Source organism: Anopheles coluzzii, chromosome 2, assembly GCF_943734685.1.
Source record: "Anopheles coluzzii chromosome 2, AcolN3, whole genome shotgun sequence".
Classification (NCBI taxonomy): domain Eukaryota; kingdom Metazoa; phylum Arthropoda; class Insecta; order Diptera; family Culicidae; genus Anopheles; species Anopheles coluzzii.
In genome coordinates this window covers 125,739,837-125,756,534 of record NC_064670.1, presented here as the reverse complement: position 1 = coordinate 125,756,534, position 16,698 = coordinate 125,739,837, and the positions used below count along the sequence as shown (strand labels likewise).

Here is a 16,698-nt window from a genome sequence, read left to right as displayed (position 1 = left end):
CTAATTTGCTATTCTCTTTGCCATTTTCTCTGCTAAGATTGTTTTCAAGATGTACAACTCATTAGACAAACCATAAATAATCATTTCTTTTTTGTTTATTGTACAATCTCTAGTGTTACATTTCAAGCTTTCCTAGAAAATGCCGAAAGTCGTGATTGTTACAAGACGCAGTGAAATATAATGTTTCACAATGGCGACTCTAACCATCACAACTACACACCTGCCACAATAGAGTTTACAAGAATAGATGTCGTCCCAAAAATAACTCACGTATTCTCGCGTAGTAAAGATCTTCAAGCATGAAAACATACAAAACTTATGCCTCAGCTCGTGGCGTGTAAGCAAAATCAAATAGTTGACCAGTGAATGAAATCAGCACTCTCGACAAGCACACTGGCAGTGTTGGGTTTGGGAGTGCAAACTGTGCAATTATCGCCAGACTGCCTCCTCCCACACCAACCTCCCTCGCAGCAAAAGTGATGAATGTGCGGAAAAAGGCGTAATGATTTGTGCGAAACATTTCTATTTCACATTTAACGATCGACGGACAGCGTAAAGCCGCAGAATAACATACAACAACACATCGTGCAGGGCGTGTATCTTCCATCATGTGGAGTGCGGCACCAATCATGGGTAAATATTGGCAAAGTGGTACAGTTTTTCACGTCCTACAAATGTATTAGGAAGAGTGCAGTTTGCTTTCAATCTTGTACAATTATTTAAAAAAAAACAGCTTTGGGGACAATCCATAATGCATTTGACTTAAAAGTAGCACATATAGTACATATAGTACTATACACATAGTAGCACAGCTCACTTTTTTCACGAACGCTTCACACCCACCCCACCCAAATCGTTGCCACACCAGAAACATGAAAGCTTCATAACAAAAAACAAAACATTCCTTTTCCTTTCAGAGCCCAAAGTGCCGGATTTGTACGAGTTTTTGGCAGAAGCCGAGTTGCAGCAGTATTATAACTCGCTAAAGTAGGTTGCCTGAGCCGCTAAAATTCTTCAAAATGGGTTTGTTTTTGTTAAATATCCTTTTTGTATTTGCAGAAACGAACTGAAGATAACGAACGTCACACACCTTAAGTATGCAACCGATGAGGATCTAAGACAAGTTAGTGGGTTGTCGCGACCCGAAATCAGACGTTTGCGGAAGTATTACGAAAAGTATTATCCGCACGGATACCTCAACAAGATACGTCGGCTGCTGCAAACGCCACGCAAGGATGAGAACAATCCAAACAGTCCGACCTCGAGCGTCGAACCGATTAAAGCGTGCCCTTCGCCGAGCAAAATACCCAACAACAAACATATCATCCCGCCCGATGCTATATGCGTGAACAAGCAGCTTGGCACTGGCGAGTTCGGCATTGTCCAGCAAGGAGTGTGGACGAACGGTTCCGAAAGAATACAGGTAGCAATCAAATGCCTTTGCCGGGAGCGTATGCAGTCCAACCCGATGGAGTTTCTCAAGGAGGCGGCGATGATGCACTCCATCGAACATGAAAACATAGTGCGCTTGTATGGCGTAGTACTCGATACAGAATCACTTATGCTCGTAACGGAGCTGGCGCATCTGCGCTCGCTGCTAGAGTGCCTCAAAGACCCGGGTTTGCGAGTGAGCTTTCTCACCGTGCCCACGTTGTGTGAATTTGCGTCGCAAATCTGCAACGGTATGATGTATCTCGAAAACAAACGCTTCATTCACCGAGATCTGGCCGCTCGTAACATTCTAGTGTTCAGCAAGAACAAGGTGAAAATCTCCGACTTTGGCTTATCCCGAGCGCTCGGCGTCGGAAAGGACTATTATCAAACGAACTTTAACGTTAATCTCAAACTGCCGATTGCGTGGTGCGCACCGGAATGTATTAACTTTCTGCGATTTACGCACGCATCGGACGTGTGGGCGTTTGGTGTTTGTTTGTGGGAAATATTCTCGTACGGATTTCAACCTTGGGCTGCCCTGACCGGACATCAAATTTTGGAAGCAATAGACGAACCACACTACCAACGGCTCGAGAAACCAGAATGCTGCCCTAAGGAATATTACGCTCTGATGCTGAAATGCTGGCAACATGATGCCGCCAAACGACCCAAATTCAGCGATATATTCCTTATGCTTCCCGACATTAAGCCGGAACAGTTGAAAACAATCGTAGCATACAGTGAGCACAAAAAAGATTACCTGATGTACCGTCAAGGCGAAATCATTACCGTTTTGGATAAGAATAATAACGCGCCGTACTGGAAGGGTGTGCTCAATTCGGGCAAGACGGGTTTGTTCAACCCTGCGAATACGGTGGCTTACCTAGATAGTCTGCCATCGTCTGTAAATCGGGACAACTTTTGCAGAACAGCTGAGCGATCTAGCAAGCGCAAAATACGCACTGACATGATCTCCCGGCCACAGAACGATCTAAAACACACCGGCCACGTTGGGATCGATGGAGTTTCATTTGGAGACGTTGCCTTTTTATCTAGCCCACAAAACGTAAGCAATGTTCTGTTCAATAGCATGCTCTTGTCTCATCAATACTCACACATTTTCATTATAGCTTCCACGCCAAATTGTAACACCGTACAAGCCTTCCGAAGATTTGGAACAAACGCCTTTGCTGCTTCCTCCAACGCCTACCAGTCCGGATTCCATTCAAACTGCGAGCGGTTATTTTTCCGAAACGCTGCAGCTAGCCGGTCACCAATCTTTCATAAACGCCGGCGAAAATCATCATCATATAATTGACCACGGCGGCACTGCAAGTACTGTTGTCGATGGTCTCACAACTAGTGCATTTGATTTCCGTAATAGCGGTTTCAAGGACTCGAATCCCTTCATCAATGCTGACGATAATGGGGATAATGCAGCAGCCTACAATAACACAGCCGTAAGTCATAGCTACTCTCTCTCTCTCTCTCTCTCTCTCTCTCTCTCTCTCTCTCTCTGTCTCTCTCTCTCTCTCTCTCTCTCTCTCTCTCTCTCTCTCTCTCTCTCTCTCTCTCTCTCTCTTATGGACACTGTAAATTGAAAACCGAAAGTATGCTGCATGCTGAATATTTTAATTATATTCTTCTTCCCACTAAGGTCGCAACGTCCTCAAGGGATGGACAAAATCAGCATGAATATCATGAAATCTCCGACGATGACATCGCCACGGAGAAAGTTTTCGATCAAGGACCTTCTTTGATGGACGAAATGGAACATGTGTTCAAATCCATGAGCACAATCTCTGAGCAGGGCGTACCGCTGTCCCCCGACGCGGAGAATACTAACATGCGTAACGAGCTGGCAGAACTGTCGTCTAAAATGAGTCGAAAAACTAGTTCCTCTACTAGTGCGGGAACACTTGGTAGCAAAGGTGATGAACGTGCCATAAACTGGTAGCAGCGCCTGTGCCCTGGTACGCAGCGAGTATTAATGTTCGTTTCTCGTTGCTCTCATTTGTAGGAAGTAAAGCAAAACCCAAGAAAGCCAGCACAGTTAAGCCCATTTCAATGAAAGATGAAAAACTGTTGAATCAAGTGATTGAAATGGCAAATGAAATAAGTGCCAAGTAAGTTTACAAAACTAACCACACAACTGTTGTACGGACTCTGTTTATTATTGATTCTCGTTCCCATTTGCACAGATCCATGACGGACCTGGTGACGGATGCAAACCATCAAACATTGAGCCCGAAGCGTAAATTCAGCTTCCGCTTTCCACACATCCACAATGTGGTTGGAGGTGATGGTTTACGGGGCTCCTCGAACAGTAGCATCGCGGGCAATCAGCCGCACGTCTCTGGCTTGAGCGCTGGAAGCTCTTCACATGCCGGACGCGGCTTACAGGACAAAGATCACGGTATATTGTCAGGCGCTGGACAGCACCACCCTCACAGTTCGAATACGTTAACGAATTCGTATCGCGAGAAACGTAACTTTTCTCAGGAAGTGAACAATGTGCCGGATTTACAGGTACACTATAGTCAATAACTATATATCGGTTATCCAATACCCTTGCATGCACACCATTTCAGATGTCATATGCTCATTAAATTACCACTCTGCCGTGTTGTAACCTGATCCACATTCACGTTACGGTACGGCATGAGCAATCCCGTTTTCCACTTCTATTGCCTACATCGTTCTACATCTCATACGCTTCATTTCCATATTGGCTCTGTATATAAATGTATTTGAGTTAACATCCGTTATCATTCAAAAATATGTTTCTTTTCTTTTTTCTCTCACGCCCATCGACAACTTTGTTGCATTTCCATTAACTTTATTGCTGAATTGTGTTAAATTTTTATGTTTCGGCTCGTGTTTTAAATGGGTTTCAAATCTTTTTATCTGTCTATCCCCACTCTATTTCTCTTTCTAATCTTTTTGTTTTGATTGTGTAACTTTTAAATCGCTTTCGTTTTCATATCCGTATGTGTGTTCTAATATGTTCAACCATCTACATACTCGATTCATAAAAAAAATCACATTCAACATGATCATCACATATATTATCAATGCTCACTATCACACAAACATGAATATGAAATACCGTACAGTTCATAGATGAACTCGATGATTCTATTGATCTGTAATTTGTTTTTCGTACACGCAAATGGATATAACTACAAGTTTCCCCATACGATTTTTCCCTCCATTTTTGCGTTACTTTTCCCTTATCCTTTTGGTGTTCTTGTTTGCATACACGTCCCACAAACCGTCAAACACACGCATTAATACTGCCACCAACCAAAACTCGACTATGATATGTTCTTCCCATACGGATTTGTTGTTTTTCTTTATTATATATATTATTTGGTTGTGTGTTTAATACGGGTTTACGTTATAATTGCAAAATGGCAAATATCCTGCTTTGCCTCAAACAGCGCTATCGATCTCTGACAGGGATAGAAAATTGTCAGAACAATGACATCAGAATACCCCTGTTCGATAAAGAATCGTCGGACTTTTGTTTCAAGAAGTCGCGGGAGTTGTTAAGCAAACAGCCATTCAACATGACGACTGACCTGTCTTCGGTGACGGCTAAACTGAACGGTAGCAAAACGCTCGACAAGAAAACGCGTGATTTGATTGGAGAAAATTTGCTGGATATCGAAAAAACTCTAAATGCGCTGAATCTGGACTTTCTACAGACCTACCACGAGCTCGAAAAGGCGGATTCTGCCGAAACGCTCTTCGTCGAATGTTACTCTTCCATGATGTGTTCATCGTCGCCATTTCAAAAGAGTCCCCCATCAGGATCGCTTATACGAAATTCTTCAATTGAATCATCCAATTCGCGGGTAAATTGTGCTCTCAGCGAGAAAGGATCTTCCGGATCATCGTCCGTCACCGGCAAGAGTCCGCCAAGCATTGGTTTGGGAGGAAGTGCTGCTGGAAATGTTCCAACCAGTGGCGGAGTCAGTCGCTGTTTCTCGGAGTTAAACGGAACGTCTCCTAAGCCAACGATGCAGCAAGATCACAACAATAAGTATGGTATTCGCGATTTTAAATTTCGCTCATTTGACGCTCGCCCGAAGGAACGGTCGGATTACTACAACATCAAGAATGAATATCTTTCAGAGCTGACGCGCAAACAGCAAAGCCAGGTGCTTGGCTCGGCTTCCGTTCTGCAGCAAACGGGCGCTGTTGGTAGCAAACAGCAGCAAAGCCAAAAAATAAACCAGCTCTATCAAATTTACAACACGCCAATGCAGGGCCGAAAGTATGAAGATAGTTCAACTTCTATAACTGCCCCATCCTCATCCGCAGTACGCCAACGATCTTTATCCTTTACGGAAAACTATGAACTGAAACCATCGCTAACTTTTAATAAAAGTGGAACGATTGTCAAAACGCAGAGTGAATCGCAGCCATCGGTACCACCACTACTAACAACAGCGCGTAATGTAATAACCTACAAACCTAGAAGCATTCGCGCTCGGAACTTGCGACGTCTCAGCTACAATCCGATAAACATGGTCGACAGCTCTTCGTCTAGCAGTGAGAGCGAACTCGACCGTAATCTAGCCCATTCCGAATGTGACATACGGACCCGGCTTCACACAACGGCCACTCGGCGCCGGAGGCATCATTACATGACTCGAAAATCAAATAGCAACAGTGCCAGCAGCCAGGATAAGCTCTACGGTTCAAATGCGAGCATCAAAAGTGCTCCGCAATATAACTACCACAGCGACCGACGCCAGTATTATAATCATTTACAGCACCCTCCCTATCACTACGCTGACGATTTCGGCATTAGAGACAATGACGAGGAAGACGAAAGCATCTACGAATTCGGAGTACGCCATGCGCATTTACAATCGGAAGGAAAGCTAACGACCACATCTACGCACAAGCTGCCGGCGGCCGCGGTGCCTGCAGCAGCTGTAGCTGCAGCTTCATCGTCCATGGTACCAGCTGCTTCATCCCCAGGATCCGCATCGCTAGTGAGCGGTGCCAAGTTTGGCGGAACCGAAACGCCAAACTACACAAACAAGGCTCTCGAGCGAGAGTATCTCTACTCAGAGTTCGACGTTTCGAAGCTGACAGGCAAAAGCCCCACCACACAAAGCTACTTTCCGACGGGAACGGCAGCCGGGCAAGGACAGCAACCAGTTCAAAAACCGACCGTCATCCCAGCGACTGCTAAAACTAATCCAGTGACGCCAATCGCAGGAACAAACGCAACACTTGCCACACACTTGCAAGCTCAGCCACAGCCAGGATTTCAGTGGCCAGAAAAGATACATGGCGCATTCGTGAAACACAATGATATGCTCTGGCGACAGCAACAGCCAGCAACCATCTACAAAAGCGTTGGGCAATCGGACAGACACTATTCCAGTGATACGTCCTCTACCGAGACAGACTCCATTGATTTCCGCCGTCCTGTGGAATGCTTACCGATCATGCCTCCCTCTCCAGCACCTTGAGTCGTTGGAAATGGTATATGTATGCACTACCCAACAATACTAGCGAACCTTACGTTAGCTTTCTGACCATTAAGAGTCGCCAATCAGCGGTTCTTATCGTGTATGGGGAATCTAATCCCTAATGTTTCCTTTCAAAGCACACAACTGGCAAAAGTTTGATCAAGACTACATCTTACACTCCATTTACTATATTATGATATGGGTGTAAAAAAAGATATGCTCTAAAATAAAACATTTGCGACACTAACAAACTAACTGCATTGCACAATATTGAAAGCAATAATGGAACAGTTTTGGAAAATAACATTTAAAATTAATCAAACATATTATGATTATGTTACAACGTCGTAAGAATTACTCAAGTGTATCACCATTCGATAAATCGTATCATTAGGTTCTATTGATTAAAAACGTTTGCCAATATTGAAGCACCGATAATTGAAAGCGGCTTGACGCTTGAAACACAGTGTAAATACAGAAAGAGCAATTCTGTTGCAGTATGTTTGAACGAGCATCGAAGATACGCGGTAGGGTATACTCCAACTATCTTTCCAATTAGACACACAGAAGCTGACGTTAAATGGAAAGATCGGTCGTTTTCAAACTGAGCCTCTACTATTTGTCTTTTCTATTTACGATGTATCGTAATACACATACATGAATAACAAGGGAAAATTTTCTGCATGCATAGAAAAAACTGTGTCTTTATTAGTGTGTTTCCTTGTGCTCTAGGAGATCACTATTATTATTTAATGCAAATTTTCTACCTGTCGAAATTTAGATAGCACTGTTTGATGGTTTCAAGCATCAAGAGTGGAACAACGCCAAATTTCAGAAGCGTTGTACTAACCTGTGTTATGTTAAGATTGGTTTATTTGGTATCTTTATTATTAATTATGTTTTGTATTTGCTTATTATTTTTTGGTTTTGCCTTTATTTCTTTAATTTTGTTTTGACTGTTTGCTTTGGCCGTCCTTCCCTGTTTTCCTTGTTTCCCTGTTACAGAGCACAATTACCGAGGAGGCACGAATAGCGTACAACAGCCTGGTAGAAAACCCTTGTACGTCAGGTGCCAGCGGCGGCTTCTCGAACAGTGTCGGCCAAGGAGGGAACAGTAGCTTTACCTGTTCCACATTGCCACGGGCAAAATTGACCAACTCTCTTGCAACCGCGAGCTTCCGATTCAAGGACATCGATTGCTGTTCCCCACCGTCAGAACCTGCTCCCAAGTCTCCAGAAGAAGCCGATTTGCTGCTCTCCGAAGGATCAATGTGCGACAATATTACGGCCGAATGTAATCCACTGCGTATGATGAGGAACAAAAATTTCTCCATCGTACCGCGATCAAAGAACAAGATTAGCACCCATCAGGTGCCATGGGAAGAGCAGCTGGATACGGCATCAGGCTCAACGAATCAGGCCGAAAGCCCAAGCTACCTGACGAATCCCGAGTACACGTATAACAATGCGCTGACATCAACTCTGACCGAAACGAGGACTGCCGCCGAAGGGACGGATAATCCAATTCCCTTGCCTCCTCGTGACCGCAACAAAACGATACAAGTCAATCAAAAACGGCACGTCAGGAAGTATCCGCTTATAATACCTGCGGCTGGATTGCAGCGTACATTGAATAAAGTCACCCAAGTTACACCGATCGATGAAAAATCAGACGTGTTTTCCATCACGGATACGGCAGAACCCACCACAGCTGGCAACAACATCCACGACGACCATCTGCGAAACGATCCGGATGAGTGCAGCAATTTGGATGTATTGCACAAGTCCATAGAATCAATTAAGCTGGGTGAAATCGATGAAGCTCTTACTGATTTGCCCTCGAATGCAACCGAACAATTGGCGCAGCAGAAGGGATACAGCAAGGAATTTCTACAGAACAATTTTCCCAGCGTATCGGCTAATCCTCTGCCTATGGTGTGCGGTGAACAACACTCTTCCACATTATCGAACACGATAACCACAACAACACTTCCTGCCACTATACCAGCTGCTAGCGCAATTCTTACGCGTCGACGAACGGCAAGTGATGCAAGCGTGTTAGGTGCATCGGCACAAAGAAGGCAGCCACCACCACCTCCACCACCTCCAGCACCACTGATGCTCTCTTCCATTGCCCCCGAGTCGGAATCTCGCGATCCAACGTACGAAAATTTGGACATTTTTCAGACGCACAACAGCTTCTGCATTGATACAGCCTCACTGCACTGTGAATCGATATTAGAGAATGACGCCGACGCCTGTCCCACACCCCACGGCATCGGAGGTTCAACGGCAGCTACCGATCTGGTGGACGGATTTGAAGCGTCCATTGTCTTTGACAGTATTAATAGCAGCGAGTTCCACCAAACGCGACAACCGATCAAACCACCCAGTGCCGAAAATGAACAGCATGATCGTACCACACAGCCAACTACCGAAGGCGAATTGAAAAAGTCCATGAACTTTGTCAGCTGTGAAGATTTGCTAGAGTTTGCCGAAAAGCCAAAAGGACGTGCCCGAGGACTAGAGTCCGATGAAGTAAGAATCATGTCAAAGGTCCTTGGTAAAAAGGTAGGTAGCGTTCGCTAACTCTTCCCCGCAGGCAGAATAGTTTTTCACAATCTATTTTCTTTTTTTCGCCTTTAGCCTTCTCCTGCACAATGTTTGCTAACGCTGGAGTTTATTGACTGGGATATACACAAAGCAATCAAGCTATGCAAGCTGCAAACCATTCTCGAATCATTTAATCTCTCGCTACAGGAATGCAGCGATGCACTGCAAATGTACGATTGGGATCTTCATACTACGGCCCTAAAGTTAAAAAGTGGCAATAGCTCCAGGTGATCGTAAGAAACCAACGCATAAAAATACAAATACTCCCTAAGCAAATGCCTAAAAACTACAATACTCACGAGCTCTCTTTTAATCGTGAGTATGCCAGTTAATTTCATACGATTGAACGTTTTAAAATTGTATTCGTAATATAGGCCATATTTTAACTACAAATATTTGAAGTACAAGATATTTGAATAAATATACAACAAATAATAATAAAAGGACTGTCGATATGCTTTTCATTGTGTTCTCGTATGAGTAGAAGATTGTTCCGAACAAATCATCATAATCGCAATACAAATTGGGCTAAAATTCTTACGATTAATTACTACACTATTTCCTGCGCTGCACTTATACTGCGAGATCAGTTACTCGATCGGAACAGCAACTGTGTCTGTTCCAGATCCGGACCCGGTTCAAGATTCGTTCCGAATCCAGAACAGATCAAGGGGCGGGAGCGTTCAGGAGCAGAATTAAATCGGAAGCTATTTCAGAATCAGTAGGGATTAAACATCAGTTCCGGGAACGGTATGGGTTCAGTATCCGTTCTAGAACCGGAATGGGTTCGGCTAGAACCGTTATGGGACTAGTATCAGCTCCAAGACCGGAATGGGTTTAGTATCAGTTCCAGGACCGTTATGGGAACTGATTCCAACACCTTAGAGTAAAGCGGTATTTAAAACTTCATTGCGTAGCCCTGTAACCAAGTTAAATTAACTAGCAAATGGAAAATATTACGGAAAGTAAACGTTTTAATCTTTTCTAAGCAAAACAGTCAAAAGTAGTAGCAAAAGTATTTTTTTAAATCTTGGAAATGTAGGTAGATTCTGTTAATTTCGGATATTACTTTATTGTTTGTTGGAAATGATATGCTGACGAACGAGTCATTTTATTTTCGTTATTATTCAACTAATTTTCAGGATTCAAATAGCTACTTTACACTAATTAATCCATTTGGTTGAGCTAATCGTGCAATCCGTTATATGCGGACAAATTGAAAGAAATCTTAAAACTGAAATGTTTAATTTGCTTGATGTTTGCTGCTAAGAATTTCAACAAAAAAATATCAAAAATATTTGTTTTTGCACTGTTTTACAAGAATTTAAAATGGATTGCTTTAAGATTGTTGTTATTCATGTGTGGAAGTAAAACATAGAAGTACGCATCACAACACATATAAATTATTTCATTTCATCCCTTATGCGCACCATCGCCTATAGGTACATCACATTTCAACCGAACGACATGTTCTGCTATGTATAAATAATGCACATACCTTTACATAGAACTACTTTCTCGAACCATTCGGCCACGGGTAGTACATACGGCAGTGCATAGCCGATGGATCCGAAAACTCGTTCACTCTTTTGACCGTTTAGGCTATGTAGGTTGTCTACTTTCAACTAATGGTGCCCATTTGATCGCTGGTTTGATAGCAAAATCGTATCTGCTTAGCTGATCAAGCATCGAGACCTACAGAATGATGTTGAACAAATGTTGATTTCATGTTTTGTACGGTGGATGCATTCCTTCATCGACCTACCTGCTTGCGTACATATCCGACCAAGAGCTCCAGCTTTTCGTAGTCGTCACATCGTCCGCCCAAAAACCGGCGCCACAAGGCAGCCGCTAACGCCTTATCGTCGTAGCTAATACCCTCGTCGTACGATATCAGCGCTGCCTGGAACTGTTCGGAGAGTTGCTGTATTTGTGGACGCACCGCCGATGGGTTGTCCATTGTCAGTTGTTTGGCACGGGTAGTCACATCATTCCACATGGTTTCTACGATGCAGTTACGCATAAATCGTCCAGCGGCGCCCTTTTCATCCCCTTCTGCCATGGATCGTACAAGCAACATCCATACATGCAGTTCCGTGATCAAGAACCAGGTATTGAACGTATCTGGCATATTGAAGTACTCGAAAAACTGCGAATAGTTGATATGGTCAACGACGGATTCGTAAAGTAAACAGCTGGAAACGCGCAATCTTGTAGCAGAATTATCAATCCATCCCATTTTCTTGATAAATCGTTTCAGAAAGCCATCTTTAGATTCCACATCATGCACATTCGTCGATACAGTGGCCAATATACGTCCGGTATATATCTTTCGCGCATTTCGGATTGTAGTTGTGGGACATCGGTGAGCAACATATGAGCAACCTAATTCGGTTGGGGTCCGGTTTTCCGAATGCACCAGATTTACGGCGAACCCCACGCGAACCTCGCGGCAAAGCTGCAAACATAATTGCAAAGGTTAAACAGAATGACAAAATTAGGTACTACCAATCGTCTTCTATACCGATCCTGTGAGCCTGCTCGTGGCTCGAATCATCTTATTGCGAATTTCGTAATACTTTTGCACTATTTTTATATTATTTGCTGTGCAGCATGCAATACCTTCGCATTTCACAACACCTGTACTGCACGAATAATCAAACGCCACGGATTATGGGAGACGGTCGTTTGACAGCTCGCTTGGCAGCGAATAAATTGGCTGTTGACCACAAAGTGCACACAGCTGGAACGAAATGGTAAAATGTAGAAGCTTAAAATGCCACCAACGAGCTTTGATTTACGAAATGTGACATTATTTCGATTGAAACGTACGTCTTGCAACCTGATGCAAGACAGCAGACAACCCAGTTAAAATTATACCGATACTATCAGCATTAATTAGATGTTTATTTAAGCACTATGTTTCTGATTTGTAGTGTGCCGATAAAAAATTAAATTAAAATCTATACACTGATCCATAATCAAGTAAGTGATTGTAACAAAAAATATAATTCACAATTCATTATAATACTTATAATCAAGTACCATTTAGCAGACACTGGCTCGTTCAATCCAGATGCAGCGTTCCGTCATCCAGAACGCAGTCATTCCCATAAAACTCAGACTACATCTCCATCAGATCCGTCTTATCCAAGCCCCACATCTAGACACATCATTACTACGAAGCCTGCGATCGTACCCCACGTTGCTATTAGTCCATTGTCACTGGAATGTATACAATCTTGCAGTTAGCTAATATCTTACTAAACCGATAATTACTAGTTGCATTCTAGCTGCAACAGATCATACCTGGCATGTGCTTCCGGAAGAATATCGTCGGCTACTATGTAAATCATGGCGCCAGCGGCAAACGATAAGGCATATGGCAGTATGATGGTGGCGACACTGACAGCAACTGCCCCGAGCACTCCAAATATAGGTTCCACCATGCCCGAAAGCTGCCCGTACCAAAAGCTTTTCCCCAAACTAAACCCAGCAGCATGTAGCGGTAAACTCACTGCCAAGCCCTCTGGGAAATTCTGTATACCAATGCCAATCGCCAGATTGCTATGAATTAAAACATAAATAAAACAACATCAATTACAAACAGTAATGCATGCCAATAGACTGTATCTCCTCATACCGAGCTGCTTCAAATGTGGCCGACTCGGTCGTTCCAATTGCACCAAAACTAACGCCTACGGCTAAACCTTCCGGTATGTTGTGCACTGTAATCGCTACCACCAACAGCATAATTCGTTTCCACTGCGACAACTGTGCGTCCAACTGACTTTGGCTGTTGTTTGTATACACAGCCTGTTCCTTGACCGATGTCGTAGCGCTACCCTTCCTTCGCTTCCGAGACACGCTACCGTGCTGTGCATTAAGGCAGTCTGCAAAGCTGTCCATTCCGATTGCTAACGAATGATCTGCAGGATTTGGTGCCATTCCAGCGTATGAGCTTTTGCCATGCTCAGCAGAGACTTGATCATCCATAGCAATATCTGCCTTGTCTTTGTTGGCATTGGTAAGAGCTAGAAATAAACCGTACAAGAATTTCAAACCGAACGGATTAATCGTAGCTCCACAATAAAAAAAAACAGATACTTACCAATCATCATCGTTGGGCTGTTAATGCCCAAGTAAGAGATGACTTTGTCGGTACCGTATACAAAAATAGCGCCAAACAGAAATCCTACCGCAACGGGTATAAAAGCAAACTCGCCTTTGCTGCCATACATGTGCGAATTTTCGGCCAGTTCAATCGCTGGTGCAAGTAAGGACCAAAACGAGGCTGCAATCATGACGCCGGCTGCGAAGCCAAGAGATATATCCAACGATTTCCGTTGATTACCTCTCAGCAATACCACCAGCCCGGATCCAAGGGCCGTTAACCCCCATGTTAAAAGCGTCCCCAGTAGGGCTTGAGTGACCGAGCCGTAGCCTTGAATCATGATGAAAAATTAATTGCGGATTGATTTACGCCGTACATAGGCGGCAGCAGCAGATGGAGTGGATGCGCCAGAGATATTCAGTAAGCTGGCGCCGGCTTGATGAGCATGCACCAATGGTTTCTGGAAAGAAAATTAACAAGTCATGCTAGTTAAAATGTTGCACTGATAAAAAGAAAAATGCACAAAAACATTCACACCAAACCCACGTGCAGTGCGCTGTATGAACAATGGCTGTTCACCACAGAGAGCTCACAATGCAATGCAGTCAAATCGGGTGAGAATGCTCCACAGGTGCACATCACTTATATACATGAGGAAGGTTACAGCAAAAGGAGGGATGGTAAAGTATCATCCAGCCTCCTTAGATATGTTGTATGCTCGCGGGTGTGTGTAACTGCTACACAACCAACAACAACGCATCGCTACGTACAAAGGTACATAGTGCACCGCCGCTTCGTTCCTTGAGCCCGATAATAAGTGACACGTCGCGCTCGTTCGCTGATAAAGATTGTTTCTCACTATTTGATGCCCGACATCTCGCACGTATCAGTGATCAAGTAATAAAACTATAAACTGATTACCCAGCGCAATGCCAACACAAAAACCAACACGAATGCTTCTTTTACTTCACATCCCGACACGGCGTTCGACACCCATCATTCGACACAGGTTAATGCTGCCCGCATCGCAAATAATGTAACAGATGCTGTTACACTTGTTTGTTAAGCTGCTAAAGCAAACACCAAATAAAAAAACACACATTTTTTACATTCACATACATCTTCTCCACAACTTCCGAATGCTCTCTGTAGGCTACCGCAATAGTATAATAATCGCACTCAACCAAACACACATTAATGAAGCGGCCGTGTATTTCCAGCCGATAGAGCTTTCTGCTTTTGGGATCTACATCAGTCTTTAGCCTTCATAGCCATTAATCAGTAGGAATAGGAAGTATACCGCTAGTGGCCAGCAACTATGGAGTTTGTTAAGGGTGTTTACTACACTTCTTAAATACAAGAACCGCTTCACAAACTCACCTTACAGCTTCTCTTTCGGGGGAAAACCAATCACCACTATTAGTTGTTTTGCTTCGTTGTTATTCCGCGCGATGACAGTTCACGATGACAGCTGATCTTGTTGGGTGGCAAACGTCTAGGTCGCCGACACGCAGGAATGAATTTTGAAGCGGGTTTAATTTTTATTACGTTAAATATTACTACTACTATCCTATGCAACACTAAATCACACTAAATAAATTGCTATCAAATATCGCCAACTAAATTAACCGTACTTCCGTGCCGAACGGTATCAAGGAGTTCTAGTTTCGATTTCGCAGGCTTCGAGTCTTTCAACAAACTGTCGTAATTTAAATGAACAATGCATGGTCCATGCTTTGTGTCGGGTTCAATTACGTATACCGATACGGGCAAGTTTCCTAGAAAATATGTACATAACAGAAATTGTGAAACATAGGCTCTTGAGCGTCCATACACCGGAGTCCACTGGCGCTGTTCAAACCTGCTGGATTCGGCTTCAATGTTACCGCTTGCCCAAACCGCCCTTTCCACTGCTTAAGACTGGCCCTTACGGTGCAAACGTATAGCTGAAAAGGTAGAACGACACAGTCGTGAAATATGGGTCCATCACAATGCAAGATGCATGATGGTACTTACCAAAACACACAACCCAAAAAACCAACTCATCCATAAAAGGGCGTTATGCCAATTATCCATGCCGTGTTGCTTTCCTGGCTCCTTTGATCTGGTCGGATACGATCCCTGTCGATCCAGTCGTCACGTAGTACTAAGCATTGATCATCGAGAGCCTCACTCGACTCTGCAGCGTTCAGACTGATATACAATGAGTGCAAAGAGCCTGAAATAATTGAACGAAATATGGACCTTTTTTTGATAAGCACTATCAACGGTCTGCGCGTGTGGTGCTTCCTTTCCGTGCTTTATACCACGCTCATTAGTCCATCCACCACTCTTGTGTCCGTTTTTTATGTGTGTTCTAGATGATCACGCTTCAAATGACCATTCAATTCATTTCATCCTTGATCACGATCCCAAGCAATATTTTTATTGTTGCGGTAAGCCATGTCCGAACCACAGTGACGATCAAAGCTCATGATGTAATGTGGCTCTAATCAGCTTAAAAACAGTGACAAGCCACTACGAAAAAAAATTTACTCCATTCGATTATTTAAAAAAAAACGTCATAGAATGCTTCCCGAACACGACACGATGATGAATTCTTTTCCTTTTTATTTTTGCACCAGTTGATAAGAAGGGACCAAAAACGAAACGATCGAAAATAACATTCCGCTCTACAATCGGTTATTGAGTTTCTCATCTGTTCGTTCATATTTATTCTAACATTTCAACAGTGATTGAATGATAACATTTCAATAACATTTCCGCCGTCGAAAATTTGTATGTGTGTACGTGTGTATGTGTGTGTGGCAAATAGCAGGAGCTGTTTTTCAGCTGCATTCCATTTTTCTTTTGTTTGCTGTGTACATGGTTTACAGTTCAATTGATTAGTCCGTTTGTGGTACTGGTACATTTATTTCTTCAAATAATCTTCACTACTCAACTGATTCATAATGGTACATCGTTTGCTTATGTTGTGATCGCTGGTATGTTGTGTGTAGTGTGTTGGCCTGATTGTGGTGTGTCCAATGCGTGTCGTGAATG

The 16,698-nt window shown here is 43.4% G+C and overlaps 3 protein-coding genes across 7 annotated transcripts; 1 reads left to right on the top strand and 2 right to left on the bottom strand.

The window, feature by feature from the left end:
* The first annotated feature begins 69 nt into the window (after positions 1-69).
* On the top strand, positions 70-10,003 carry LOC120948704 (activated Cdc42 kinase-like). Its single transcript, XM_040365336.2, is given in 10 exon segments — positions 70-633; positions 918-987; positions 1,060-2,500; positions 2,565-2,894; positions 3,092-3,365; positions 3,455-3,560; positions 3,636-3,963; positions 4,878-6,929; positions 7,935-9,500; positions 9,576-10,003. Coding segments are annotated over 10 exon segments (6,390 nt in total). The 5' UTR covers positions 70-608; the 3' UTR covers positions 9,774-10,003.
* A 631-nt stretch (positions 10,004-10,634) lies between these two features.
* Positions 10,635-12,216, bottom strand: LOC120953864 (ubiquinol-cytochrome-c reductase complex assembly factor 1). The gene is made up of 3 exons (XM_040374203.2): positions 12,067-12,216; positions 11,308-12,000; positions 10,635-11,237 (listed from the first exon to the last, which is right to left on the bottom strand). The coding sequence occupies exons 1-3, from the start codon at positions 12,097-12,099 to the stop codon at positions 11,145-11,147; spliced, it is 819 nt and encodes a 272-aa protein (XP_040230137.1). The 5' UTR covers positions 12,100-12,216; the 3' UTR covers positions 10,635-11,144.
* A 194-nt stretch (positions 12,217-12,410) lies between these two features.
* LOC120953863 (zinc transporter ZIP11) lies at positions 12,411-15,022 on the bottom strand. 5 transcript variants are annotated; one of them, XM_040374201.2, is made up of 5 exons: positions 14,957-15,022; positions 13,654-14,116; positions 13,186-13,576; positions 12,852-13,109; positions 12,411-12,767 (listed from the first exon to the last, which is right to left on the bottom strand). In XM_040374201.2, exons 2-5 carry the CDS (start codon positions 13,994-13,996, stop codon positions 12,689-12,691), a joined length of 1,071 nt encoding a protein of 356 aa, XP_040230135.1. In that variant the 5' UTR covers positions 13,997-14,116; positions 14,957-15,022; the 3' UTR covers positions 12,411-12,688. The 5 variants fall into 5 exon arrangements, with proteins under 5 accessions (XP_040230135.1, XP_040230133.1, XP_049463602.1 ...); XM_040374199.2 differs by lacking the exon at positions 14,957-15,022 and adding an exon at positions 14,776-14,917; XM_049607645.1 differs by lacking the exon at positions 14,957-15,022 and adding an exon at positions 14,578-14,746.
* Between the last annotated feature and the right edge of the window lie 1,676 nt (positions 15,023-16,698).